At 34.9% G+C, this 27467-nt stretch overlaps 2 protein-coding genes across 13 annotated transcripts in view; one reads left to right on the forward strand and one right to left on the reverse strand.

The window, feature by feature from the left end:
* Positions 1–19517, forward strand: part of LOC135104226 (outer mitochondrial transmembrane helix translocase-like) — a 71003-nt gene extending 51486 nt beyond the window's left edge. For 5 of the 7 annotated variants that reach the window (XM_064011368.1, XM_064011365.1, XM_064011369.1 and 2 more), the window contains one exon: positions 1–5436. This exon is cut by the window's left edge and continues 4574 nt beyond it. The gene's annotated coding sequence lies outside the window, so the exon portion shown is untranslated. Of the gene's footprint in view, positions 6158–18451 lie in introns of those variants that run through there. The other 2 variants (XM_064011367.1, XM_064011366.1) reach the window with 2 other exon arrangements.
* On the reverse strand, positions 8296–27247 carry LOC135104224 (endoplasmic reticulum junction formation protein lunapark-A-like). 6 transcript variants are annotated; one of them, XM_064011362.1, is made up of 11 exons: positions 27096–27246; positions 23592–23633; positions 23078–23265; positions 22765–22951; positions 20593–20647; positions 20314–20463; positions 18499–18621; positions 17961–18158; positions 17128–17328; positions 16296–16385; positions 8296–10744 (listed from the first exon to the last, which is right to left on the reverse strand). In XM_064011362.1, the coding sequence occupies exons 1-11, from the start codon at positions 27120–27122 to the stop codon at positions 10611–10613; spliced, it is 1395 nt and encodes a 464-aa protein (XP_063867432.1). In that variant the 5' UTR covers positions 27123–27246; the 3' UTR covers positions 8296–10610. The 6 variants fall into 6 exon arrangements, with proteins under 6 accessions (XP_063867432.1, XP_063867429.1, XP_063867430.1 ...); XM_064011359.1 differs by having other exon boundaries at positions 8296–9482; positions 20293–20463; positions 27096–27245; XM_064011360.1 differs by having other exon boundaries at positions 8296–9482; positions 27096–27243.
* Between the last annotated feature and the right edge of the window lie 220 nt (positions 27248–27467).

Below are 27467 nucleotides of genomic sequence, written 5' to 3' on the forward strand. Positions count from 1 at the left end.
TTTCTGTCTTATGTGGAGTTAAATAACTTTAATCTGATCCTTTCTCACATCTCTTGAATCTCTCTTGCCACCTATTACAAAGATAATGTGAATCATACCAGAGTGCATCTGTTCAGATTACTGGTGGGAAGTGAGGTAATTATTTTCAAAATATTTCATCTGTAACTGACAAGTGTCAACTGTGCATTCCTCAACAGTCTTGATGGACACATTGCTAGATGCGTGACATTTCTCAGAAGTTACTTGGCTGCAACACTAGAGGAAATTATCAGAATTCCCTCACAGATGCACTCTGTTATGAAGCTGCAAACAGTATATCTTGGCATGCAGGTGTGTGTGTATGTGTGTAGTGTGGGGAATGTATGTTTATATGCATGTATGTCAGTTTATTTGTTTGTCTGTGTATTGTATCCAATTCTCTGTCCCTCTTTTAATAAACTTTAGTTTTTATTTATTTATTTTTAGCTTTGTATTAGGAAGTTACCAATGTGAGATAGTAATGATGGGATGGGGAGACTGTTGCCTGTTTATATAGGGCTTTATTTATTTATTTATTTATTTATTTATTTATTTTTTTTATTTATTTATTTTTTTTTTCATTTTTATAATTATTATTATTATTATTATTATTATTATTATTATTATTATTATTATTATTATTATTATTATTATTTATTTATTTATTTGTATTTATTTATTTATTTTCTTCATTCAGTATGTTCCCTGCATGATTATGAATTTTTTTTATACTAGTTTAGATTACACATTTTAAAATACTGCTGGATAAAGTCTCACAGTTCACTCAAACACATAAATAAACATGCAGTATGTTTTTTAATTTGAAAGACAAATTTCACATACCTTATTTTTATTTATTTATTTATTTATTCATTTATCATATTTTAATTATTTTGCTCATCCCATTTCCTCTAGCAGTTACAGAGTTGCAGATTGCAAACTATAAAGTATCTGCTGTGAGTTGAATTGTAGTTTTAGTAATGAAATGTACCTTTTTGTTTTGAACATTTCCTCTGTGAAATATGATTATGATTAAAAGATCTGTGATATGTGTGCATGTAGTCTTTCCATGTCATATTATCATAAATCTACTGGAGTTAAGTTACAAAAGTATTAAGTCATATTTTCCAAAGTTTGGTTTCATCATGTCAAACTTGTCTCTCACATTAATCATGACAGACAAATTTGAGTATTGTTGTTATGTAGCACATACAGGTCTACAAATTTTTATCCAAAAATCTGAAAACCAAAAATCTCTAAAACCTGAACATTCATTAAAGGGCTGTCATTTGCATGCAAAGCTTGTGTTTTGCAAGAAACAAGATCCAACACATCTCTTGCTCAGCCAACACCATGCAAATGATACTTCTGGTCATAAATATCTTTAATTTTTGGTGACTGAAAGATTATAGAATATTAAAAGAGCTGTATATTCCAATGGGAGGCCACATGAAGCAGAAAAAGGAAGTGTTTATCATTATCAATAGAGCAGAAAGTTGAATTATTGCAAAAGCTTGACTATGACTTGCACCAGATACATTAGTAGTGCAAATTTTTCCAGAGGATATTATTTTGGAGTGGTTGAGTGTGACACATAATGAGGCTAGAATGGAAGAGAAAGCTAAATACTGCACAGAAGAGTCTAACACCTAACAAAATTCAGCTTGGTCAGCTGGTGTATTTGCATGGCATCTAATGGAAAATTATTGTGTGGAAACTTACACCATGAACAACTAACAAGAAACAGAAGAATAAGTTGTTAGCAATAACCAGAGGGTAATGAAAAATAGTAAAAGATTGTATTGGCAAAAAATCATATACATGAATTATGAATAGATAAATAAAAATCTCTTTACAGTATATACCAAGCTGGCAATCCCACAGTCATTGGACCAGACAAAGCAACACACCCATACACACATCATATGAATAAAAATAAATAAGTAAAAATAATAAAGTTCTGCTTTGTTTTACTTAGAAATAAATAAATAAATAAATAGCAATGTTATCATCTATCATTAACACTTACTAAAAACAGTGTTGAAGATCTACTATTCCAAAATCTCAGAAATTTTGCTTTACATTGTCACTAGCCCCAAGTATTTTGGATTAAAGATTGTGGACCTGTACCATAATGCAATTACTAGATTAGTATTATTTGTGATATACACAGATTAACCATGTTTTAAACATAAGGGATCTGTAAATAATAAAATACTTTGTTTAAGAAAATATCTGATTTATTGCAGTTTCATAGTGGTAGGGGACAGTCTGGCTGCACATTCCATGACCAAGTTTAGAAGGAATTCTGCTAATCTATACCCTGTACATTATAAAAGGTAACTGAAAGGTACATGACAGTGGGACTAGAAACTTTTTTTTTTTCTCCTCCATAATGAGGCAAGGCATGTTTTCTTGTCTTGGCTACCCTCCATTTCTTGCTGAAGCTGCATGGGTGTTCCACACACATTGCCCAGTATGTCTTGAGATTTTGTTGAAAATACCTTATTTTCAATCTTCACTTATGCAGCTCACCATGTCTCTTCATGTTAAAGTTAATGGCAGGAAAAAAATAAAAACAAAAACTAAGTTGAGAGATGTATCTTTGGGTAGGTGAGGAAGAGGTGTAATTTTCAGCATGAGAGCACATTGGGTTTAGAAGGCTGCCTAAAGGCCTGTCCACACCAGGAAATATTATTTCCTATCCAGACCTCAGTTGTCATCAGGATGCCTGTGAGTGTAGAGGTTGCTGCAGCAGCCTAGCACTTTTACCTAGCACTTTTGCTAGTACACTCAAGGAAGGGCAAGAAAAAGAGATGGGTGAGGAAGTTTTTTAGAAAAAGGACCCTTTCATGGTGACTTGCTTCTGGCAGATCTGAAAGTAGATGGAGCAGGTTTCACCAGTTTTCTCTGGATGTCCACAACTTACTTTGAAATACTTTTACAAATGATGGCACCCAAATATCTGGAAAGGATACAAAATACAGAAAGGCCATTTCACCCTCCATCAGACTGGCTATTACACAGTAATGCACACATGATACATCCCACAGTGCTGGCGATGAATGCAGCAATTCAATAAACTCTACAGTTTTTTTCTGCTGACCATATGGTGTCACTCCAAGCCTCGTGCTGGTACTGTTTCATCACCTCTGCCCCACACACACACACACACACACACACACACACAGTGTTTTCCATTCTGGATGAGAAACAAATATATGTGAAAAATTGTTTGGAAACAGTTTGCAAACTTTGTTTCCAAACAGTTTGCAAATTGTTTGCAAACATTGTTTCCAAACAATCTTTCCTGGTGTGGACAGGCCTTAAGTGTTGGGGGTGGGGGTAGATTTCCAGCTGCTCTTCATCCTATTCCATTTGCTGCACTTACTTCTCTAACTCATGTTCCTTATCTTCCTTCCATTCTTCTCCTCATCTTCTTTCCTCCCTTCTCCTTTCCATCTAATATAGCATGAGCTTTTGTTTACTTACACATTGTAATAGGGAACCTTGCTATAAAAGCTTCTTTATCAGACTTGCTATATGATGAGGTATCTTCAGTATCTTAAGTGCTACTGGCACTATGGGTACCATGAAAATGTTCAGGAATACCACTAGAGAAAGGCTGCATTATATTGAGATAAGTATTTCCTATTGTATCACTACACTTGTACACTTGTAGCTACACTTGAGCTACACTTGTAGCTCAAAACACCTATCATCATTGTCTTTTCAACCATCACTTCCAAGGCTAGATACTGTAAGATCTAGCTCTCACTTGATAGCACTTAAAGTAAGAGGTAAGGAGTCAAATTCTTGACAAACTGCATGTAGGAGAATCTAGAATTACAGATGTAGCCATAACTGTGGCTCCCGAGATATTGGAACTGCTGATATATCATCTGTCTCAAGAAAAATAATGTGTCTCAGAATTCCCCAAGGGCAGTCCAAACTGTGCCTACCAAAGTGTATGTGACACCTGCAGCCTACATAGCACTGAGTTACCATCACATATGTATGACATAACCGCAGCTTAAGGGTTAATGTGGATCTCAGCATAACGTATAAATAGGTCATAATTTTAGATTCACCATGAGATTCTTTGTCATTAATAATGTGTTAACTCTCCTCCCCCATTCCCCCCCTTGAGACCTTAATTAAAGGCTAAGATTTTTCTCCTTCATTCTTGGGAATGATTGCAGATGTGATTGTTACATCAGGTGCCCACTTTGTGGGGAATATCAGCTTGTTGTATGGGTAAATATTCAATAAAAAATGTCTATCTCTAAGGGGATATGAGCCTATTATGTAGATCAATATTACTTTGAATATTTCAGTTCATCATGTTGACCTTAAACAAATAGTAAAACTATAAAATATTGGAATAAATAGGTCTCATAAAATTAATTATATAATTATACATAATATTTTTCATGCATTAAAAAGTTAGTACATTATTTTATAGCGACCTTAGCCTCCTTATTTTGCCCAAGGACACAATCAGATAATTTTCAGTTTCTTAATTGTTCTGATGTTTAAAAAAAGTTGCCACATATTACACCAGTGCATGCTCATCTTTCAAATGTCTCGCCTCCATTGCATCTGATGTACTGGTAAATTTTGTGTAAAGAGCTATAAATTATTAAAAAAAGTCTCCAGAACTCATGTTTACTGAGAAGGTGGTATAACCTGTATCATTGCCTGAAGTTTAAGATATGCACTGCTCATCTCATACACAACAGTTGACCAATGCTACTCAGTGAACATAATCATCTGATTTCTACTGTTCTTTTCCTAGGCTAACATGTGATATCTTATTCTCCATCTTAATCTGTATGGTGGTGTTCACTTAAATTTTGTTACTTAGAAAGCTGCTTTACTAATAAGTCCAATACTCAGATGTTCATTGAAGTACGCAATTTATTATTTTAGTGTTATGTGCGTATGGATTCTTTTCTGTGTTCTTAGATTATCAGTATCTTTAATGAATGCCTAATCTAGCCATGATTCAGTGCCAAATATTATTCAGCATCTCAAAATATGAGCTGTAGGATAACCTTACTTGCCTGTATTGGTTCACTGATCAGTAGTAAGGTTTCTAGTTTTCAGGACCTGCAGTGACTGGTTAATATAATAGTAGTGATTGCAGTTCCACATTTTCCAGCAGTAAATTATTGTACCTTTTTTCTATCCAAGGTGGAATAAATATGACAAGTTCTTTTCCCCACCTTTGAGCCCCTTGTTGCATCAGTGAACTTGTATATTTACACCATGGTCTGTAAATATAAGTTTTCTCCACTTGTAAGCTCTCCTTGTTGCATTACTGAACAAAATGTACATCAAAAACAGTATTTACATTTCATACACAAGACATACAATTAAAATGCAGTAAATAGTTGATTAAAATGGTAATTGAAATTTCAGCTTTATAAATATACCACCTGCTATAATTTCTTTTCTCTAGAGGTGTATAGGCAATGTAGGTGAATGTATGTAGGCACATGTCTTGTCTCTGACTACACCCATCATGAGGTGAAATTTCATCTTGAATACAGATTGATTGATCATCATATTCAGATTTGTATATCTTTTCACAGAGTATCAGGTACTGAACCCAAATTTGATGAAAATTGAGAACCTATAAATATGCTAATCCATAGCAACACGGGATATATATATATATATATATATATATATATATATATATATATATATATATATATATATATATATATATATATATATATATATAAAGTGTCCCACAAGTTAAGGTACATACATCAGGTTATGATGGTTCAAGTAATTCTAAGTTGAAAATATTCTATATACATATGCTATGTTTTGCTATATTTTGTGAGAAACTAACATGTAAGCTGTGTTTCACACTTAATAACCACTGTATTGCTGTTACCTGTACATTTTCTTCCCTGACACATACAAAAATGTAATCTGTCTTTGCTAACTGTCTTCTGTAAGGATTTGACTGTGTAGACTGTGCCCAAAAATTTACCTCATTGTGCTGTGCTTTGCCACTCAAGTACATAGTGAGCTGAGGAAGGAGAGAGGGAGGTGGAGGCCCATCCAGATGAGAGGCTTCCACAACACAACTTACATGTTAAATAAAGTAAAATTCAGCATATGTGTATAGAGTATTTTTTACCTAGAATTACTTGAACTATCATATCCTTAAGTATGTACCTTAACTCACAAGACATTCTGTGTATATATATATATATATATATATATATATATATATATATATATATATATATATATATATATATATATAACAGTTGATAATTGCTTGAGATTCAATATGCAATCAAAACATAAAGGGTATAGTAAAATACTATTAAAATATCAAACTTGATTAATTATTTTTAAAAATAAAATTAGATAAAAATTAGGTAATACACACACAACACGCACATACACATCTTACAGTATTAAAAAATTAAATATAAGCTAAACTGAAAAAAAAAAAGAATGGTACACACACACACACACACACACACAATATTGAAGAAGAAAAAAAAAGTCTGGGCATGGGAAATCAACGAGATAACATGATAGGGAGATGGGCTGAGTTGGTTATCAAAATGATCAAAGGTACTAGGTAATATGGGTGGTCAGTCATTTTAGATGGGCCAAGTTGGACTTACACTTTGTTCTTTGATAAGGATATGTGCTTCATTAACACACTATATCTTGGCCTACCATTTCTCTGAAGTCTTTTGTGCCCCCATATACAACATTGTAGCCCTTTTGTCCAAGCTTCAAATTATTCATGCTATGCAAACAACTTTAAAAAGCCATGGTGCCAAATAACAGATGCTGGCTTGGTGCTTCAGACCCGTATAGTTCTCAATGCAGTAATATGAGTAACTCAATCAGCTCCTCAACAGAGATGAGGCTGAGATATAGTGCATATTGCTTTTTTGATGACAGTGACACAGAAAAGGAGGAAAATCATGCAGTTATTTGGTCTTTTTAAATGATGGATTATTTTATTTCAGTAGTAAGCAATAACTGCAATCCTAATGCACTATTCAGAGATAGTCATATGATAGTTACTAGTGATGTAAGAGAGTTCAGGAACACTGGCTTAAAACTTAGACATTTTCAGGATACAAAAGTATTGTTTAAGAACTGCTGTATCTTGGGACACACTAGAATTATTTCAGTCATATGTTATGTTGCCAATTTCTTTACAGAGATAATGCAATAGTTTCAGGAAATGTGTTGATTGAAAACATGGAGCTAAGAGCAAGTGATGTCATGTTGCTGAAATATAACTGAATTACAGATATCTTATGCACTAAGCCAATAAATTACCAAGTATTAGGTGATTATTTGAAGCTAAGCATAAATAGGAATACAGTTTTACATATCAAGATATAAGAGTTGCCAAGAAAGTCATCCACAAATTGAGAGCATGAGATCTGAGAGGAAAATATTAGTTTTTCAAGACAATAAATAAAAAATAAAATAAATTGATTAATAAAAAAAATGCAAAAACTATTTAATGGAGTGCAGAAATATGCAAGTGCAATAAAGTATCTCATCTTTTATCAATGGTTCCAAGGCTGACCCAACAGAAGACTGCAGATTTTTCCACATTGAATGAAAAATTAAAGTAGCCATTCATTAATTAAAGGGACAAGGGGATTAAAGTGAAAAGTGAACTGGAGAAAAAATGGAAGTAAATTTGAGAAAATTACAGATAGAGGAAAAGTCATTGTGTGTCTTTAGGGCAAAAATAGGTAGCAAATGATTCAGCATTTAGTATCTTTGCAATGGGAGAAGGTTGCTAGGGAAAAGGTGCATTACAAACCTGTACTGGACATCTGTTTGATCTGAAAATTTACAATTATCCATGTATGTATAAAAAAAAAAAGTGGCATGTAACATCATGTAAAAGTTACCAAAGTGCTGCTGAAAGAAAGGGAGATATAGGATGGAGAGGAGAGGGCATATTAAAGGTTGAAATACAAGTCAAAAGAGGAAGGAATACATAAGGAATAAGGGAAAGAATATTCTCAACTTATGTTCATATATGAATGGATGCTATAGCATATAAAGAGACATGAAAAAAGACAAGCCAGACTCTCTCTACCTTACTTAGGTATTAAAATCCAAGATTTGTCATTTAAAAGGGGAGGAAGCTACTCAGGCATAAGGCTATTGGTGATGCTGTGGCTTAATATTAAAATTTTAAAATGTTATTGCCCTGCAATACAACGTTCATCATAAGGTTGGAAAATAATATTCTTTTAATAAGAAAGTAATAGTTTACTCTAGCTAACAATAATAGGACAATAGCTAGTATTGTACACAATGAAAACCTGCAGGCGACACAAAAACCTACTTCTGGGTACACAATTACCTTTTTCAAAAGTAAGTTAAATGTCCTATTCTGCACATGATATTCACAAAAATTAGAATCTCAACTAATACTGAATATCAACATTCCAGTTGCCTTATAAAAATCAGAAAACACATTTATATAGTTAAGCATTACCTCTCAGAAACTAAGTTAGGGTGCAGCTGTCACCAAACACACAAATAGCACCTGCTTGTGAGCAACAGAAAAAAGAACAGACATCACACACAATATTAATGCTGTCAGCATTTTCTTGAGGACATTTCTGCTTTATTACCATATCTTAATTAGCTAAAGAGAAGAATATCACTCAAAATCTAATGACTGATAAACTCATTGGCACCCAAAATTATCTGGGAGGAAAGAGAAACATATACTGGCTTGAAAAAAAGATCACTAAGTGTCTTGAAAAGGAGGATTCAAAGATTCTTTGGAGAATTTTACAAGTGCTGTCATGTACAGCACATAATGCACAGAAAAATACTGGCAGTGGGAGAGAATGTTGTTACATTTTCATGTGTCCTGAGGATATCAGTTATAGGAATATGTGTGGCTGCAAAGTCATGTATTTTTGTGCAAAAGCCAACACATGACAAAAAAGACAATGCTGAAAAGAACATATTAAGTACATTTACCAGCAAACAGCCAGTATTCATGGTCTGAGAAAGAGGCAAATAGTAAGTGCTGTAAATATTGATGTGCTGAAAATATGGGCTTGTGTGCAGTGTTAATCCAGGTACTGAGACCTGAAGGCCAAGAGACAACTTAATAGTTTTACATATAAATCAACCTGAGATAATATAAAAAGCTAACAGAACACAAGCTCGAGAGATAAACAGACTATAGCAACAAAAGAACACTTCACCTGGTGAATTATTAACTGAGTCACAGCCTCAGTCCAGATCAATGACTGGAAAATTCTACTCTGTTTCTTCAGCCTCATTGGTGGAGGAAGGTGGAGATGTGGAAGAGGATGTGAGACCAGTTGATCCTGAGGGTACTTCTACCCCAGGTAGCTGGTGGTCATCTGATGTAGTTGGATCAGATGATGGTATTGACTTGGCCAGATCCTCCAATGAACCTATGATGGATCACAGCACACCCAAGTTAGACAGAGCTTAGATGCTATCTGATGCTTATTTAACATATACTGTATCAAAACTTTTTATTTCAAATAAATTACTTTTGCCATCCTCCCTGCTTGTACCTAAATATATGTACAGTATCTGAAAAAATAAAGTGCACACACTCCTCTGTCAGTGACAGGTCTAAATATCATAGTAAAATTGGAAAAGCATACAGATACCATCCTTTAGGTTTTGCCATAACCATTCAAAGACAGTCAGGCACATAATTTCTTAAGGTAATTCCTATTAAGATCATCTAACCACATCTTTTGCAGAGCTTCCTCAATGTATGCACATCCATGGTGCATACAGATTTGTGGGCTAACAAGTCCACAAATTTGCAGGTTCATGTTCAAATCTCTGTGAGGGCAATAGGCACAAAGCTCACTCAGCTGTTCATCCTTCCTTTGGACTGGCCAATGAATGAGTACCTGGATAAACTGTGGAAACACAGATGCCACAACAGCACTGTATCTTGGGATAAGGGACATCATCCACCACAGGTTCAAAGGGTAATGTGACAGATGAAAGCTGAGGCCAGGCACAGCTGTAGTGTATGCCCCAAGCTTTATCATTTTCCCAAAAGTGTATGACTGAAGATGTTTTACAGTTCTATAACTTTATTTGCATGTAAGGTAAACGGTTCTCAACCAGCTTGAGATGTGGTGAGTTGCCAAGCCATACATTTATACAATGTATTTTCCAAGGAAATCTAACACTTTTAAGGCCTAATGGGCTCAACCATTAGTATTCTGGGAAGGCAATAAGCATGAGTATAGTTGTGTAACACCTCAACATTAATGTTAATCTTTAATATTCTTTGGCAAAAGGTGTAAAGCTCCATCCTCACACATTTCCCAGTATAGCAGCCCCATATCATCACAGATGCTGAGTGTTGCAGTCTTCTTAAAGAAGTAATGACTAACAGCCACAGGCCGCCTCCTCATTCTTCTCCAATACTGTAATGCATCTAAATGTGGACTCATTGCTCCACAGTACTATTATCCATTTATCTTCAGTCCATGTTTCTTATTTTTAAGCAATTCAAGCCTCTTATTCATAATTGCTTTTGTAAGAAGTGGTTATTTTGCAAGTGAGCATGGCAAGAAGTTCAACTCCCTGCTGAAGTGATGCTGAATGGTCTGCCAAGATACTTCTCCCAATTGTCCAGGATGGGGTTCTTTAAGCTCTCTGCTGCAATGTTCCAACCCATTTCCTGGGAGGGAGAAAGCAGTTCGGTGCTACTCTCACAGCTGTCTTGAAGTGCTTGATAGAAAAAAAAAATTTCACCCACTACATTTTGCAGTTTACCTTACAAACACATTTTCTCTAATTAGGAAGAGAACTGAGGCTTTTACATCTGCAAGAAATTATGAAGGGCAAAGTTAAGTGGATGAGAAAAGGTTAGAAGCAATGCTAAAATGGTGCACCATTTCTGTGATCATATCTTAGTGAGAAGTGATAATAAATCACATCCCATGCCACCTCCACACCTGTCATAACCTATAAGTTGCCAAAAATAAATAAATAAATAAATAAATAAATAAACAAATAAAATAATAATAATAATAAATAATAATAATCAAATAAAATGAATAAATAAATAAATAAATAAAATAAATAATAATAATAACAACAACAACAACAATAATAATAATAATAATAATAATAATAATAATAAATTAAAAAAAGAACACAAAACCATGTTGTATAATGGTGACAAACACCAAATAGATGTCCAGATTATATATATATATATATATATATATATATATATATATATATATATATATATATATATATATATATATATATATATATATATATATATATATATATATATATATATATATATATATTTTCATGCCAACTGCTCTTCTGATCTTGCTAACTGCATGCCTCCCCTCCTTCTGCGCCCTCGCTGCACAAGACTTTCTTCTTTCTCTCACCCCTATTCTGTCCACCTCTCTAACGCAAGAGTTAACCAGTATTCTCAATCATTCATCCCTTTCTCTGGTAAACTCTGGAACTCCCTGCCTGCTTCTGTATTTCCACCTTCCTATGACTTGAATTCCTTCAAGAGGGAGGTTTCAAGACACTTATCCACCAATTTTTGACCACTGCTTTGACCCTTTTATGGGACTGGCATTTCAGTGGGCATTTTTTTTTTTATTAGATTTTTGTTGCCCTTGGCCAGTATCCTTCCTACATAAAAAAAAAAAAAAAAAAAAAAAAAAAAAAAAAAAAATATATATATATATATATATATATATATATATATATATATATATATATATATATATATATATATATATATATATATATATATATATATATATTGTTAGAGGTACAAAAGTGTATTATTCTTCACAGAAAATTATCGATATCCATATGCATTTTGAGGCTTCATTTAAACATGGTGAAACAAAAGCTATGGCTGATATTAATGTCAGAAAGCAGTTTTGCTTGATGTGAAGCCTCAACTGCTGCAGTAACACATGCATCTTGGTGAAACTGTGAGATATTTACCTAATCATAATTTTTCAAGTTATGGAATACTACAGTATCTTATAACAAGATAGCATTAATAGATAAATAATTTACTAATAAGTATTGTGTAAGGACAATAAGGCTGTAATTAACAATACTGTAAGAGACTATGTGGTTTGTATTAGGGCACATGAAGAGGGGGAAGGGAGGAGCAAGGATAGTGATTAGCAATGTTAGGCAGGAACTCTTTTTCCTACTCATTGCTAAAGTTATATTCTGTAGACAATGCTGCACACTTAACAGCAATATGGAGGAAGTGGATATGGTGTTTATTTACTAGTTCTGCGAAAAAGGTGCAAATATTACTGTACAGGAATACACCAGAAGATACCCTATCAGCATTTGCCCCAGTGTTTGAACATTAAACAGTTTTCAACTTCTGGACACAGAATCTTCCCTGGAATGAGTGCAAAAGATAGAGAGAGAGGGTAATACTGAAAGGCGAGGCAAGGGCCATATTAACAAAGATTCTCAGAGTTCGTCTCAGCCTTCTGCTTAGACTTATGCTTATCTCTTAAGTGGTCTTAAAGTTATGCTAAGACTAACTCTAAAGTCCCAGTATGAAATGGTGAAAGAGCAAAACTAAAATCATATATTTCTCAATTTTGAGTTAGTAGTGCAATCTTTTTACATTTTTCATTAAAAAAAAAATAATAATAATTTATCATTGATTTTGTAGGGATATGAGCACATAAATTTGTGTTTATTATTAAGCAAATTAGATCCCGTGCAAGGCGCATGTATTATGTCTCAGTGTTTATGTCCTTGAGCCAGCATTGCCCCGTCACTTACACTCAGCAACGCCTCCTTTCCTGTCCTTTTTCTTTAGTGTGGAGGGGATAATGATCCCTAAAGCCAAAAATGCTGATAGAGGAAATCCAGCTGGACTGATGGCAAGACTTTCCTATCTCGTCCAGTCAGTATATGAAGAAAGATGTAGCCTGAAGGGCTTCACTTATTCAGCAGCACAAAAAAGCTGCATGGGACTCTATTACTAAGAACGCAAACAAAACATGCCAACAACAAGACACATGAATGTCCAAGGTCATCACTGCTGCAGAGCTGCATTTCCCATTGGCTAAATAACACTGCAATTATTACTTAAATTCCTAGCGTCAGTGCATCACTCCTTCTTGTGGGGCTCTCTAAGGCATCTGCTGCCAAATGTGTCACAAATAACACTCCTGCAGTTTTATTCTATATATGTCCAATGATTCAGTCACTCAGATCACTGAAAACATCTTATGGGGCTGATAATTCTTGAGGTGGCAGGCTTGGGCTTGACAGTTGGCCATCTTTGTTTAGTTAACTTAGTCTTAGCATAACTCTTAAACTTAAGCAGACTCCAGACCTGTCTTAAATTTCAGACCTAGACTAAGCACAACTTGGGAAATTTAGCACAACACTAAGCTTAAGAGTTGGTCTGAGTCAAACCTCTACAGTTAAGAATCTTTGTTAATATGGCCCCAGACTCTTTATGCAGCACAACACAAAGGTGAGGTACTGCCTGACTCAACTGACTGCTAGTCCTGCTCCTCTCCTCTCCCTCCACACCTGCCTCTTATAATATTAATAATCACATCCTCCACAATGTTTTCATATAGTTCTTGTATGTATTGGTAAATAACATGTCAATCAATACTGTCTGTCTTATTTCAAGATACTATAGTGTTCCAAAATTTCTAAAATTTATGATTAAAAATAATTTGTTGTTCCACTGAGATGCAACCGTTACTTCATAACTTCAGCCTCCATATCGAGTGATACTGATGACTGACACTGATGCCTGCCATAATTTTCACTTTATCTCACATCTAAATGAAGCATAAAAATGCATATGTATACAGATTATTTGTTTAGTAGGAATATGTTCTTTCACCTTTAACAATATTTGCAGAAACTCATTTTATACCCTGCACATTCATACATACAATAAGCCTATAATATACAAGCAACTTGGGAGATGACCAGATCTTAATATCTAATGCTTACAAAAGTAAGGCATTTAAATGAACTCATCATTATACGAGGAGTTGTTCAGTAACATACCAAATAGCAAGGCACTTTACCTGTAATATTAAAAAAATATGAGTGCAGTTATGTAAAGAGTGACTGAGATAAAACAAAACATTGTGGGCAGGAGAGTACCTGCAATGGCACTGACCATATGGGCAGGAGAGTACCTGCAATGGCATTGACCACTGCTACTACATTATACCATACACTTCTCTATTTGCTCTTCAACATCATTGTTTCACCTCATTCAGTAGGGGGTGGATGGGATTTGTCCTGTAATGTCCTTGTGGTGACTAATGAATGCTTTGAATTAAATTGTTTAAATAGGAAAGTTGAGGTTTGGGTACCAAGTGTCTTGAGTAAATTACCAAACATCCTGAGGCCTATTTGGACTCAGGCTGATCTACCTGACCTGAGGCCTACATGACCAGAGTATCATCTGCCCTAGTGCCAAGTGACTAGGTCCTCTCATTAAATGCTCTGAGCCAAGTTAACGATAAATTTTGAAAACTTTCAGCCACATTTAACAAATATCCACTATTTAGGATGATCAAGAGTGTATTATATATACATTGTTTTCTACTGAATTAAATGGTTTTCTGTATTTGATATTCACTAAATTGCAGTTCACTTTATCAGAAGTTTACAGTAAATCATAAATATTATTTCCTACATCTATTTACTAATGTGTGATGTGAAATATATCATTCATAGTCTGTTGTAACACATATAAAGACAATACTCCTGGCTTGCCTACAGAATTGCATACATAAAAGCATGCAGGAATGGTACTCCTTCATTCTTGCTGCATTATGAGATTACAACTTATTAACTTCTATATTTTACCAATTTTCTGCAAAGTGAACAATGCTGCACAAAAAATACCAAAACCCAAATTATCTCTACCTGGCTGAAAATTTAAACACTGAATTTCTCATTTGTAGGCCAAGTACACTGGCAATAAACCACAAAGCAGCTGCTTTATTATGTTGAAATACCATCTGCAACACTCTTGTCCTGAATAATTTCAGGACAAAATGTACATATCTCATTTTCTTATCTTTTAAAGTTTTAAACCTTTCAAATGTATTGCAAATTACTTATTCTTAAAACAAATAAATAAATATATAAATAAATATGTAAATAAGAAAAATAAAGAATAAAATAATAAGATAAAATCTCATATATATATATATATATATATATATATATATATATATATATATATATATATATATATATATATATATATATATATATATATATACAGTGGAACCTCAGTTACCAAATGCTTCCCTTTCCAAACAAATCAGTTTTCGAACAAAATTCTGAGCTAATAATTGCTTCGGTTGCCATACCAAAATTCGGTTCTCGAACAAACTTACTTAATTTGAAATACTAAAAGACAGCAAAAGCTGCCATTTATTATGAATTAAGTTTCTATAAATATTTCCTTTGTTTTTATATATTTGGATAAGAGAAATGGTGGGTAAGATAGTAATTCAATCCTTGAAATAAGATAAATGTGATCGCGTTGAAGAGCCTTAATTTAAATAAACTGTTTTTTGGGCTAGATCAGGGGGTAATCCCGACTCCCAAACTGCCTATGGGTCTCTTGATGACCCCACAACGCCATCACTAATGCACAACTGCATTTTTCCAGTAGCTTTTTCCCAGCAGCAAGATGTCTAAATGTCATGATCACCTTCATTTTTGCAGTAAGTGGGTTACTCCTCTCTGTGTCACTCTGTAAGGCTTCCCTCTCTAGATAAATGACAAAGAGAATACCTGCATGGTCTAAAGAATATTTTCTGATGAGTTCCATGTCACTAAGTTTATTCAATACATCCTTTCTGGATAAATAATTTCTAAGGTGGAGATGTTGTGGAGCAGCCATCTTAGCAGTGGGAGCATCTGTCATAAGCCACTAGAGATGTTGTGGAGCAGCCATCTTAGCAGTGGGAGCATCTGTCATAAGCCACTAAGACAAGGTGGACAAGTGTCCAGGAACGGATTAATCCATTTTACATCCTATGGGGAAAAAAGTTTTGGCTTTCAAACATTTTGAATTTCAAGCAGCATTTAGGGATGAATTAAGTTAGAGAACCAAGGTTCCACTGTATATATACATAAGCAATGATAAAAGTACCACATTTATTCTTTCTGACCAACAAAGGGATAAGGACAACTTGGAGACTCACCCTCCTGGCTTGATGTGGCCTTGGTGCTGGACATCTCAGAGGATGCTGGGCCTTCCTCCTCCTCACCAGAACTGTTGTTACTCTCTGATTCTGTGGACATAATTGCCATTCTGAGGACAACTCCTCACTTTCTTTATTGGTTTGCTTATCTGTGAATTTGACTGCTTATAATGCAGCACACTTTCAAGATATATTTTTTCATTCATTTACTTATTTCATTTATTTATTATTTATTTATTTTTTACTCTTATAATTTCATCTTGGAGCCTGAAGCAACACTTACTATGAGTAACCACACACAAAAAAAATATTCTTGGATACAGCATCTAGAACTCAGAAAAGGCAGAGGCAGAGGGAAAGATTAGTACATCCCTGAGTTCTACTAGTTGAGTCACTGAATGTGGTAATTGAGAGAATGTTTGGATGACATAGGAGTGAGAGAGAAAAAAAAAAAAAAAAAAAAAAAAAAAAAATATATATATATATATATATATATATATATATATATATATATATATATATATATATATATATATATATATATATATATATATATATATATATAAAAATAAAATAAATAAATAAATAAATAAATGGAGGGAGGTCAGGTTCAATGAGATTGATGTGAATTGAATGATGTGAATTGATGTGACTGGACTGTGAGATGATAAAAGGCCTTGAACAACATGCCACTCAATTTAAAATAATTAATCAATTAATCAAACTGATGAATGAATAATGATATCTATCAGCCAGATAAAATCAAGTTATTACCTTTCCCTAGCATTGGCAAGTGAAGTATTCAACTAGTATTTCTAATTATAGGACCTACCTTCTGCACCTCCTTCCTCTTCTTCCTCATCTTCTTCATCTTCACCCGAAGATGATTCTTGATCATCCTCTTCCTCCTCTTCTTGGTCTTGAGTTGTGGGTAGTGGAGGAGGCAGCTGTGGGGCTAGATCTTCCAGGCGTGGTGCCGAGGGTCGCTGTTTACGGGCAGGGTTCCAGTAATAGCAATAAGCACAGCGAAATGCTGAAACAAGACCAAGCATTGTAATAACATTTTAAGAGTAAGTCTCCACATCTACATGGGTTAAGCTTGGTCACTTAAAAAGCAACATGTTTTGTAAAATCTTTCAAAGCTCTTTCTCAGGCCCTCATCCCATTTTTTCTTCTCCTATCTACTAGTACCATCTTTCACTTATGAATATCTAACACATTCAATTATCATCAACCTTTTTCTACTTGGTCAAACCAGCACAATCCATCCCTCTGCCGAATCCTACACTTTCTTTCTTCCTTTCTTTTTCTTTTTTTTTTCTCCAAATTTGAGTACCAAATCTTAAAGTGGTATCATCATCATCCATCTCATCATGCTCATTTTAGCTCATTCTAATACCATTATGATTAACATCTCAAGTTTCATAATCCTAAAAACATTACATTTACACAATGAGTGAAAACTTTTATTTTTATTACAAAATTAAACCCTCAGTCTGTTGCACACTCAATTCTAAACTAACTTTAAAGTCTCGTAAAATAATTACAGCATACAAGTAATGTGAGCTCACGATGAGACAATAGCAAAGTGAGCAGCATGATCTGTACATACAGTATATCTATGCAACAGCATAGTTATACTTATCCATTGCAGTGGCCACTCACCCAGGTACTGAAACTCATCCTGAAGAGCCATGCCATTGTGTGATTCACACTGACGACACACCAATGCAAAACGATTCGCTGGACCATCTCCAACTAAGTATTCTATGAAACGATCAAGGTATCCTCTCTCTCTGGGAAGCACTGGCCGGGGCATGGGAGGTCCAGGAGGACCACCCTCCTCCCTCACGACTGCTCCACCTATCATGTGATTTAAAAGTTAGATATAGTTTTAAGAAGCTACAAACTGTAACAATTACATTTTTGACAACTAGATATTGCTGACTGCCTTTCCAGTGAAAGACATAAGTTGAATATAGTTATTTTTATTGTGTAATAGCATTTATTTTTATTGTGTAATAGCATTTATACAAGATAATATTCCATTACAATAGCTTTAAAATTAATATATCAAAATGGCTATCAATGTTGCATCAAAAAATTTAATTAGGTTGTTTTCTCTTTTAACTTATGTTTGTTAAATTAAAAACCAGACAGGTTTCACACTGCCACACCAAGACCAATGGGATGGGTAACTGACGGGGCATTGGAGTAGATGGAAGGGAGGACATCTGCACAGAAGTGGTCAAGGCATGCCTGGGCACTGGAGGGCCAGGTGTGGATGCTACAGCTGGAACTGACCTCGGAGGAATCACGCCACCCACTGTAACACCGGTAGTTGTTCAATTTCAATGCTATGTTAATAATGAACCACCAAAAAGACTCTGGGTGACTAATTGTTACAGAAAAACAGAGATTAATCACTCTCAAAGTAAATTCACTATATTGCAGCTGAGGCTCAACACCATGCACAAAACACAATACACACAAATCATAATACATATGCATGAAGAAAAAGCAACTCTGTAATAAGGAAAAGAAAGATGTAAAATCTATAAGCTATCAAGAACCATAAGTTCAGTAACAGTTTATAAAGACATAAATTATCAGAAATTATACAAAACACCACCATCATCAGCTTCAAAGTCAACTAAATAACTTAAAACTCATGAGAAAAATGACAAAGAAGCAGATTGCATGAAGAGATACCTAAAACAACTGCTATACAGATGTGAAAGATAACGGCCAGAAGTTAAAAAAATCTAGACTAAAGGCTGAGATGAACATACTAAAACTTTGAAATGCCTGATAGCCAATGTTACTCATAGGGCCCATACCTAGCTTGATGCCAGATGCCAATCCTCTTGCTATCATACACAACAATGTCTTAAGGTGCAACCACAGTTACCCACAGTTCTCCAAAACACTGCTTGTCACAAAAAAACACGTCACACAAACACACACACACCATGTCATACGGATTACTAGGATCATTTTGGCAGGAATATTTCATGCAGAGTCATGGACATACTGGAAACAGCATTGTGACAGCTCATAGCCTCTTTCATATCAATCTTACCAAAATGATCCAGACACTGGTGAGCAGAACATGTTTGACCAGGTGTGTGAGTCAGAAACATGTTACAAATGTATGTTTCAGGCAAGTGTGGTTGCCCTCTTACTTCTTTATCCTAAGTATAAAGTCTCATAATCTACTGATCTAGGAAGTTTTTGTTTTTCTCCTTTGTGATATATAAAATATTTTCTCTTACATGGTTTCTTCTCATTCTTTTCAAATGTTCCTCTAGTTGTCAGTGTAACTCCTTTGGTGCATGACATGTCCTTCCTGCATCCACTTCATTGATTTTAACCAAAATAGCTTCAACCCTGGTCAGCTTGCTAATCCATGATTTATTATTATTATTATTTTTTTTTTCGCCATCTTATCAAATACCTTTCTCCCCTCTCGCCACTTTAAAGCTTTTCTTCCTGAGGTTTTGTTGATATCTTCATTAACTCATTCCACTTTTTATCATCAAATGATTCCACCACACTTTCTCTCTGTAAGAGGAACTGGAAGATAAGATCATCTACTTTTAATTTATATAGAGCACTCTTCCACCTTTGGTAGAGAATGACAATATTTTTAATGGTATGACTATTTATTTTCTGCATAAGTATAAAATTATGAAAAAATATTCCATCTTTAACAGAGAACAAATATCTTGCACATGAAGGTGTTATGGGTTTCGTGGGACACTACTGAGTCCCACCACTATCTCCTCTACTCTCAGTAAGACCTTGTAGCTGTCAGTAAGAACCTTGCATTATTGAGTCCCACCACTATCTCCTTTGCTGTCAGTAAGACCTTGTAGCTGATGAGGGCAGTATTTATTCTTGCAATTAGTTGAAAGCAATTAAATTTAGTGTTATGTAGGAGAAAGGATCCTGTACTGTTGATTCCTATGCTGACATTAGCAACATCAGCAGTTACCTCTGTGGCCTAGTAGTTCACCTGGTCTGAGTGGTGTGGCCTGCGGTGTCATAAGAGGCCTGGAGTTGAAGATTGGGGTCTGGTGAGGCAGTCCCTGAGGCCGCACTCCAACCCCACCCACAACTCGGGGTTGTGGGGTGGTGGTGCTGTTGACTACTCGTCTTCGAACATCTGCAATAATATATTCAGCATAGCAGAAGTGTAAGATTCCTACTTTTTCTTCCTCAACTTACAATAGACATCATGAGTGATCTATTGTCAATAAATTGTACAGAAAGAAAGACAGAAAGGCTGACTAACCTGACTGGTGACTAGTAACTGGAGATGCCACGCTGACAGCTGCTGTTTTGTGCATCTGGAAGTAGATAATGTTTCCATACTATATTTTTATTTGCAAGATTTTAAAAATACTGCAACCTCTACACCAAATGAATCATAAATGCATTAGAGCTGGTCTTCTCATGAAAGCTTTTTTTGTTGTTGTCTACAAGAGTAATTTTTCTTCAAGACCTACTTTATCTAAATATGATCCATTCCAACAAAAAAAAATAATTACCTTACAGAGACAAGCAACTATTTCCATAATCTACAGTAAACACTGTAAAATGTATTATCAAAAATGTAATAACTGAAGGATGATAATGTACTGTAATCTCAATAATAACAATGGAGTATAAGCAAGCAAAACAACCTGCAAATTTGATTCCTGTTGGTTTGTTAAAGCTATTTACCATTTGATTCACTCAAGTGATAAAACATACCTTTATACAGTCTCTCTCTCTCTCTCTCTCTCTCTCTCTCTCTCTCTCTCTCTCTATTTTCTTTTTTTTTTTTACATCTTAGTTTACCCATCAAGGTATGGCATAAACCATTTCTAGCCTCTTATCATAATCTCACATACATAGTTTAAACATAAAGGAGGCTGGGACTGCTCACACACATGGTTTAAACGTAAAGGAGACCGGGACTGCTAATGTTCCATTCCTGCCATGAAGCAAGATTACAACTCCTTGATTTATGTCCCATACATTCAGCTTATGAAGGAGTTTAAAATCACTGCATCTCTTTTTTTTTCTTTCAGTGCTTAATATTCTTAAGTTAGTCAGTGGTCACACCTAAGAAATACTGCTCTGGTGAGACTCTACATACAGTAAAATTTTAATTTAAACTAACTGGAGAGGAAGGCCTGGATTGAATTTGCCAAAAAACCCAAATTATCCAATAATTATTTCTAGCATCTCTGCATCTCTTTTTTTTTCTTTCAGTGCTTAATATTCTTAAGTTAGTCAGTGGTCACGCCTAAGAAATACTGCTCTGGTGAGACTGTACATACAGTAAAATTTTAATTCAGACTAACTGGAGAGGAAGGCCTGGACTGAATTTGCCAAAAAACCCAAATTATCCAATAATTATTTCTAGCCCCTTATGTCTTTACTACTGTGCTGCAGAAGGAAGGAAGGGTGGGAGGGAGGCAGGTTACCTGGGTGTGCTATGTCTTGGCAGTCAAGAAACAACACAGTGTACATACAAAACAAATGCAAACAAAAAATACACTATTCAAGGGCTTTGGATCACCAGGGCCCATATACACAAAACTTGTTAACCCTAGCAAACACAATGCTAGAAAACTTCCTACATCAACTATCTCTAATCACTGGTGCATCCTAGCTGCCACATCTATTTGAAAGGAAGCTAAAACTTAGCCAGAAACTAGCAGCCATACTTTTTAATTCAGTATGGTGGAAGACACCAAATGACTGAATTCTTTAACAAGAATTGACAGTTAAAAGTAGAAATATTTAGATCTCTGAGGATGGTATCATGCATGCATCTTGTTTTTCCAAACAATCTCTTAATATAATTCAATAAATAATATTTTCTTATTCCTAAACAATCATCAAATTTGTTACACATTGCTTGCATTTCACAACTCAACCTCTTTGTCTTGCTTCAAGTATTGTGTTCTTTATGCTGAAATGTTTGACAAAACTTCTTTTCCATAAAAAATATGATGAGTGTTAACAGAAAAAAATATATCTCAAAACATCCATAAAAAAAAATACATACCCATATATGCTACATATACAAAATAAATAAATAAATAAATAAATAAATAAATAAATAAATAATTAATTAATTAACTAATTAAATAAAATAAAATTGAACTGCTAAAGGCGAAATATTCCAGGAATAACAATGAATAGAAATACAGCAAAGATAATTTTGCTAACCTACATATAATTTAAAATGTGAAGAGAATGACAGACATGAACAACCTGATAGATGAGAAAAATCTGATCTCATCCTCTATACTATGCAGGTTGATGAAAAGGTCTTAACTTGTAAAGTGAAATCCATCAACCTATAATACACTATTCAAACAAAATGGTTCCTGAATATGAAAGGTACGGCACAAGACTGTGTCATTTTTAAAGAGCTAATAGATAACAATATTTTGACACCTCAACATACCTGGTTTCTGCGCAGCTGGTCAGGAGCAAACTTCTCCAAAATTTCCTTGGCTACTTTATAAGTTTCTGTCTCCATAACATCATCCAATATCTTCTCCTTGCGTTCTAAGAGAGATTTTAATTTTTCCTCGTTTTTTGAAATCTTCCGGGAATAATACCATGTCAGTATTCGCTTAAGTATGTAAACTCTGAAAGGTTAGTTCTCATTAATGATGGTATGTGGAAGGTAGTAATGTGTGAAGTGGATAAAAGCTTTGAACAATGTCCATTGAAATCAGCATGCCAGTATGGTGCTTCCAGATGGTGATACTCACAAGAAGGGAAAAACTACGAAGGGCGTGGCATAAAGAAGCCGGTGCTGAAGGTTGTCTGGGAAATAGTAAAAATAGCAGATGAGAGCTGCTACAAGGTACAGAACAATGGAATAGAGCACCAGATAGCCAACCAGCCTCTTCTGTCGCTGCTGAGTGTGGCTGCGGTACTCCTCAATTTCCTCAACATTCTGCAAACATCATACGATAAACATTAATATTTCACACTTGTAGAGAACTAACTTGGTACACTATAAGAATTAAGTCTGCATATGATCCAACTTGACACTCTGCAAGCATTGGGTTTCCAGAGAGAAGTAACTTGACATCCTGCAAGCACTGGATTTCTGTGATAATATGACATGATTGTGGTGCATGGGAAGCTTTTGTTAGAAACCTGATATCTTTTAAGCATTATATTACTCATTAAAATACTATTTCCAGACTTAATAATAAATGTTTCATCTATGCCAAGCCTGAACCTTGTGCCTCCTTGCTCTGTTCAGTCTTGGCTTACCTTCTGAATTTGCTCCAAAAGCTCTTTAGTTGAAGGCTTTTTCTGTAAAGGAAAGACATCAAAATTATTACAGGATACATAAAATGCTATGGTCCTGAAAAATAATAACACAGCTTTTCATCACTAAATACTAATCTATGTAAATTATATTCCCAAGTTCCAAACAGATAAAAGAAAAAATTAAAAAGCACATTTATAATACCCTGCAAGTATTAAGTTATATACTGTATTAATGTTGTATTTGTATAACAGTTTAGGAGCTCTACAGAGGTGGAGGTAGAGCTGAATACCTATTTCTCATAAAATGCAGTTGCAGAAAAGACTGCAGAGGTTAAGATATTAATTTTTGTGGATGTGAACATAACTGCAAATTATTTTTCCCCTACATGCTCACAGATGTAGACATGACACACATTTTTCCACACAGAGTACTACAGTGCACTTTTAATATATAAAAAGATGAGTGTATAATGTCAAGAATTAACAAAAAGAGGAAGAGGGACTAGTAGGGAAGAGGAACAGGGAATTGTGGATGAAAAGGAAAGAGAGAAGAAATTTTGACAAAAAGAAAAAGGAGAAATATTGAATGGGTGAAGATCAGCAACTTCTGCAGTTCTTTGATGCAGAGGAGAATTATTATGGAGAATTTTTATTATCTGAAAACATGATGGTGGATGATGATGTGGTGCTTTTATCCTGAAAATGTGGACATACAGTAATTGTGACATTATATTTCCACTGTAGACTCCACAGGGGCTTTTTTTTTTTTCTATGTAGGAGGGGCACCAGCCATGGGCAACAAAACTGCAATAGAAAAAAAGGCCCACTGAGATGCCAGTTCAGAGTCAAAAGTGATAGTCAAAAATTATTCGTCTTGAAAGAGTTCAGATCATAGGAAGGTGGAAAAAGCAAGCAGGCAGAGAGTTCTAGAGTTTACCAGAGAAAGGGATGAATGAGTAAGAATATTGGTTGACTCTTGTATTAGAGAGGTGGACAGAATAACGGTGAAAAGAAAATTTTGTGCAGCAAGGCTATGGGAGGAGCGAAGGCATGCAATTTGTAATATAAGAAGAGCAGTTGGCACAAAAATAGCAGTAGAAAATAGCAAGAGATAAACAATGAGGTGCTGAGAAAGAGACTGAAGACAGTCAGGTAGAGAAAAGGAATTGATAAGATGAAGTTTTTTATTCCACCCTGTCTAAAAGAGTGGCATGAGTGGAACCCCTCCATACATGTGATCTGCCACATCATTATTATGTATATGTTATAATTTTTAGAAACATTTGATACTTGTTCTTAAAACCTGTCCCAAATGGACTGCTGTGACAAAAGAGTATTAAATCATTCCTATCCTCATACTTTGTTCATGTATGCTCTAATACTTCATCCTCCCATCTCTCATAAAATCACTCTTATGCATCTACCATACTCATGAATATTATCTTAATTACCTCACTTTCTGTCCTTTTTTTCTATATGGCTAGGCTATCTTTTGATGATGTATTTGATCCCTCTAATACTCCAGTTTCATTCATTCACCATTAAATGATATATGAAATCTGTTATGCACACTCATTCTTTTATTACCCATTGTTTGCACAACACTGGCACTCTTCAAGTAACTCATTCCAATTGAGTGGATCTTAGACCTTGATCTTTCATTCAACACCCAAGTCTCACTTGTAGATAATATGACTGTTAGAACAATCAAAGCAGATGTGGAGGTGGATTATCACAAACTACAAATAAATTATATTCTCTACAATCACATAAAACACAAGTATATAAAGTTGATTCGTGGAAGCCATTCCATCCTCCTTTGGTACCAAGTTGGTAAGGGAGACGTAAAGTTCACAGTACATTTGTGCCAAGTCAAAACACCTGTGGACAATAGCAATGCAAGACAACGTCTGTTCCATTACTCCTTGGTATGAGTATGGTACCTTAGTCTCTGCTGAAAAGTCCATGTTATTTCTTTATTATATGAAAGGTTAATAAAAAGTTACTGAAAAGAATGATGGAATATGTAAAAAGCATTAAGAACCTGTTTTAATTTCAGAAGCTGTCTTATTTAGCAAATAAAGTGAATGAGCTCTAACACCTGGACTGAATGTTAATTTAATTGCTATTGATGCTATTGCCTATGATACAGTAAGTGTTTAGGACTATATCAGGAATATCACAGAGTTATTATTTACCTCCTTTGTTAGTCTCATAATACTCATGTTTTCTAAACAAAAATTTCACAAATCACTTTACTTCTCTAGTTTTACTTAAAATTCCTGAGCCTTGTAATAATAATATAAAATACTATAAATACTCCTCTTCTCTCCAAGGAATCTACCTTGTTATGTCTAGTTATGTAGTTTTCTAATAATCAAATTCGGAAAGTTGCCACTCCAAGTACCCCCAATGACAAGATCCATGCAGTGTAATCTCTATGAACTTTCTATATAACCTTTCTTCCTAACACTAAAGAGGGCTTGACATCCAAACCTAATCTAATCTAAAGCTAACTGCAGTTTGTGCCTTTTTTTTTTTTTAATCCAGGATGCACCGGCCAAGGGCAACAAAACTGTAATAAAAAAAAAGGCCCACTGAAGTACTATTTCTGCATACCTATAATAGTTGACAACAATAAATAAAGTCCCTTGGTTGTGATGCTGTGGCAAAAATTATAATTTAGCATTCACAAAGTACAACAATTGTACAATTTTGAACACTGGTGCCTTGCTAAGATAGCTGAAATATATCTATAACACTCTTTGATTACAATGAAACTTGAAATTATCGTTTTGGGTGGGGAAAATTAACACCAAATTTTCTTATTTCAGTTACTAATGATCTTTACTATTTCACCATCAGTCTATCTGCCTTCTTGTAAGTAGTGTATTCTTAAAGGTGAAATGTTTGTCAAAATTTGTTTTTTTCATAAAAATATGATGGTGATGTGAGTGTTACACTCTAAAGCTAACTGATATGATGAGTGTTCTCAACATGAAATGCATGGACAGTGGGGTATTGCTGTAAAGTTGATCTCCAGTACTGGTCCTTTGCATTTGACAGCTGCATTATATATCAAGCACATATTTGAATCCCAGAAACATACAGATACAGAATCTAAATGTTCTACCATGCCTTTCTCATTACTTATGTCACACACTCTCCTTATTATGGTAGGGTTGTATTTAGGAACTCCATTACATAATGAAGCACACATGACTGAGGTTGCTGAGTGCCTGACACACCCACCATAAGGCGTGCTTGACATGCTGTTCAGACCACACAGATCAATAACATAAAAAGAGCTAGTTCATTAATGAAGAACATGAGTGCCGGGGGCATAATGAATACAATATGGGAAGTTAAATATAGCATGTTATGGATGGCAGGCTGCAGGCTGAGGTACCCATATCAGCAGGCACTCAACACCACACACACCAATGGCAATACTTTCACCAACCAAACAAAACAGCGAATATGACTTAAAATCTATGGACTTACCCTAAATCTGGATATGATAAGCCCCATGGTCGGTCTTCCTCCCTCATGGGGGAATATCCGACTTGTTTTGCCTGGTTGCTCGAGCCAAAACAAAGGCGCCGATTGGTCATGAGTAACGTGGGAGTGACTAAAGAGAAGCGCTGATTGGCCCACCCACCCAGGGAGGAACTAAAACCCTCACTGATTGGTCACTTTCATCCGGGACTCGCAGACTCGAGCGCTAAGGATTAAATTTCAACACATCAAGGTAAACATGTAGCTCTATTCACTTCCATATGATTAAAACCTGCATGTGTGCCAATATGCTAGTCTTCAAGGATTACGTAACTTTAATTATATAATTCATAAGAGTGAGCATTATCACATTAACGA

The sequence above is a fragment of the Scylla paramamosain genome, chromosome 10 (assembly GCF_035594125.1).
Source record: "Scylla paramamosain isolate STU-SP2022 chromosome 10, ASM3559412v1, whole genome shotgun sequence".
In the NCBI taxonomy this organism is placed as follows: domain Eukaryota; kingdom Metazoa; phylum Arthropoda; class Malacostraca; order Decapoda; family Portunidae; genus Scylla; species Scylla paramamosain.

Coding starts and splice junctions, on each gene's coding strand:
- LOC135104224 (XM_064011359.1), bottom strand. CDS start 27,122: ATGGGGCTTATCATATCCAGATTTAGG. Junction 20,648..22,764: donor ACCAGCTGCGCAGAAACCAG/GTATGTTGAGGT, acceptor ATCTACTTCCAG/ATGCACAAAACAGCAGCTGT. Junction 20,464..20,592: donor AGTTACTAGTCACCAGTCAG/GTTAGTCAGCCT, acceptor ATATTATTGCAG/ATGTTCGAAGACGAGTAGTC.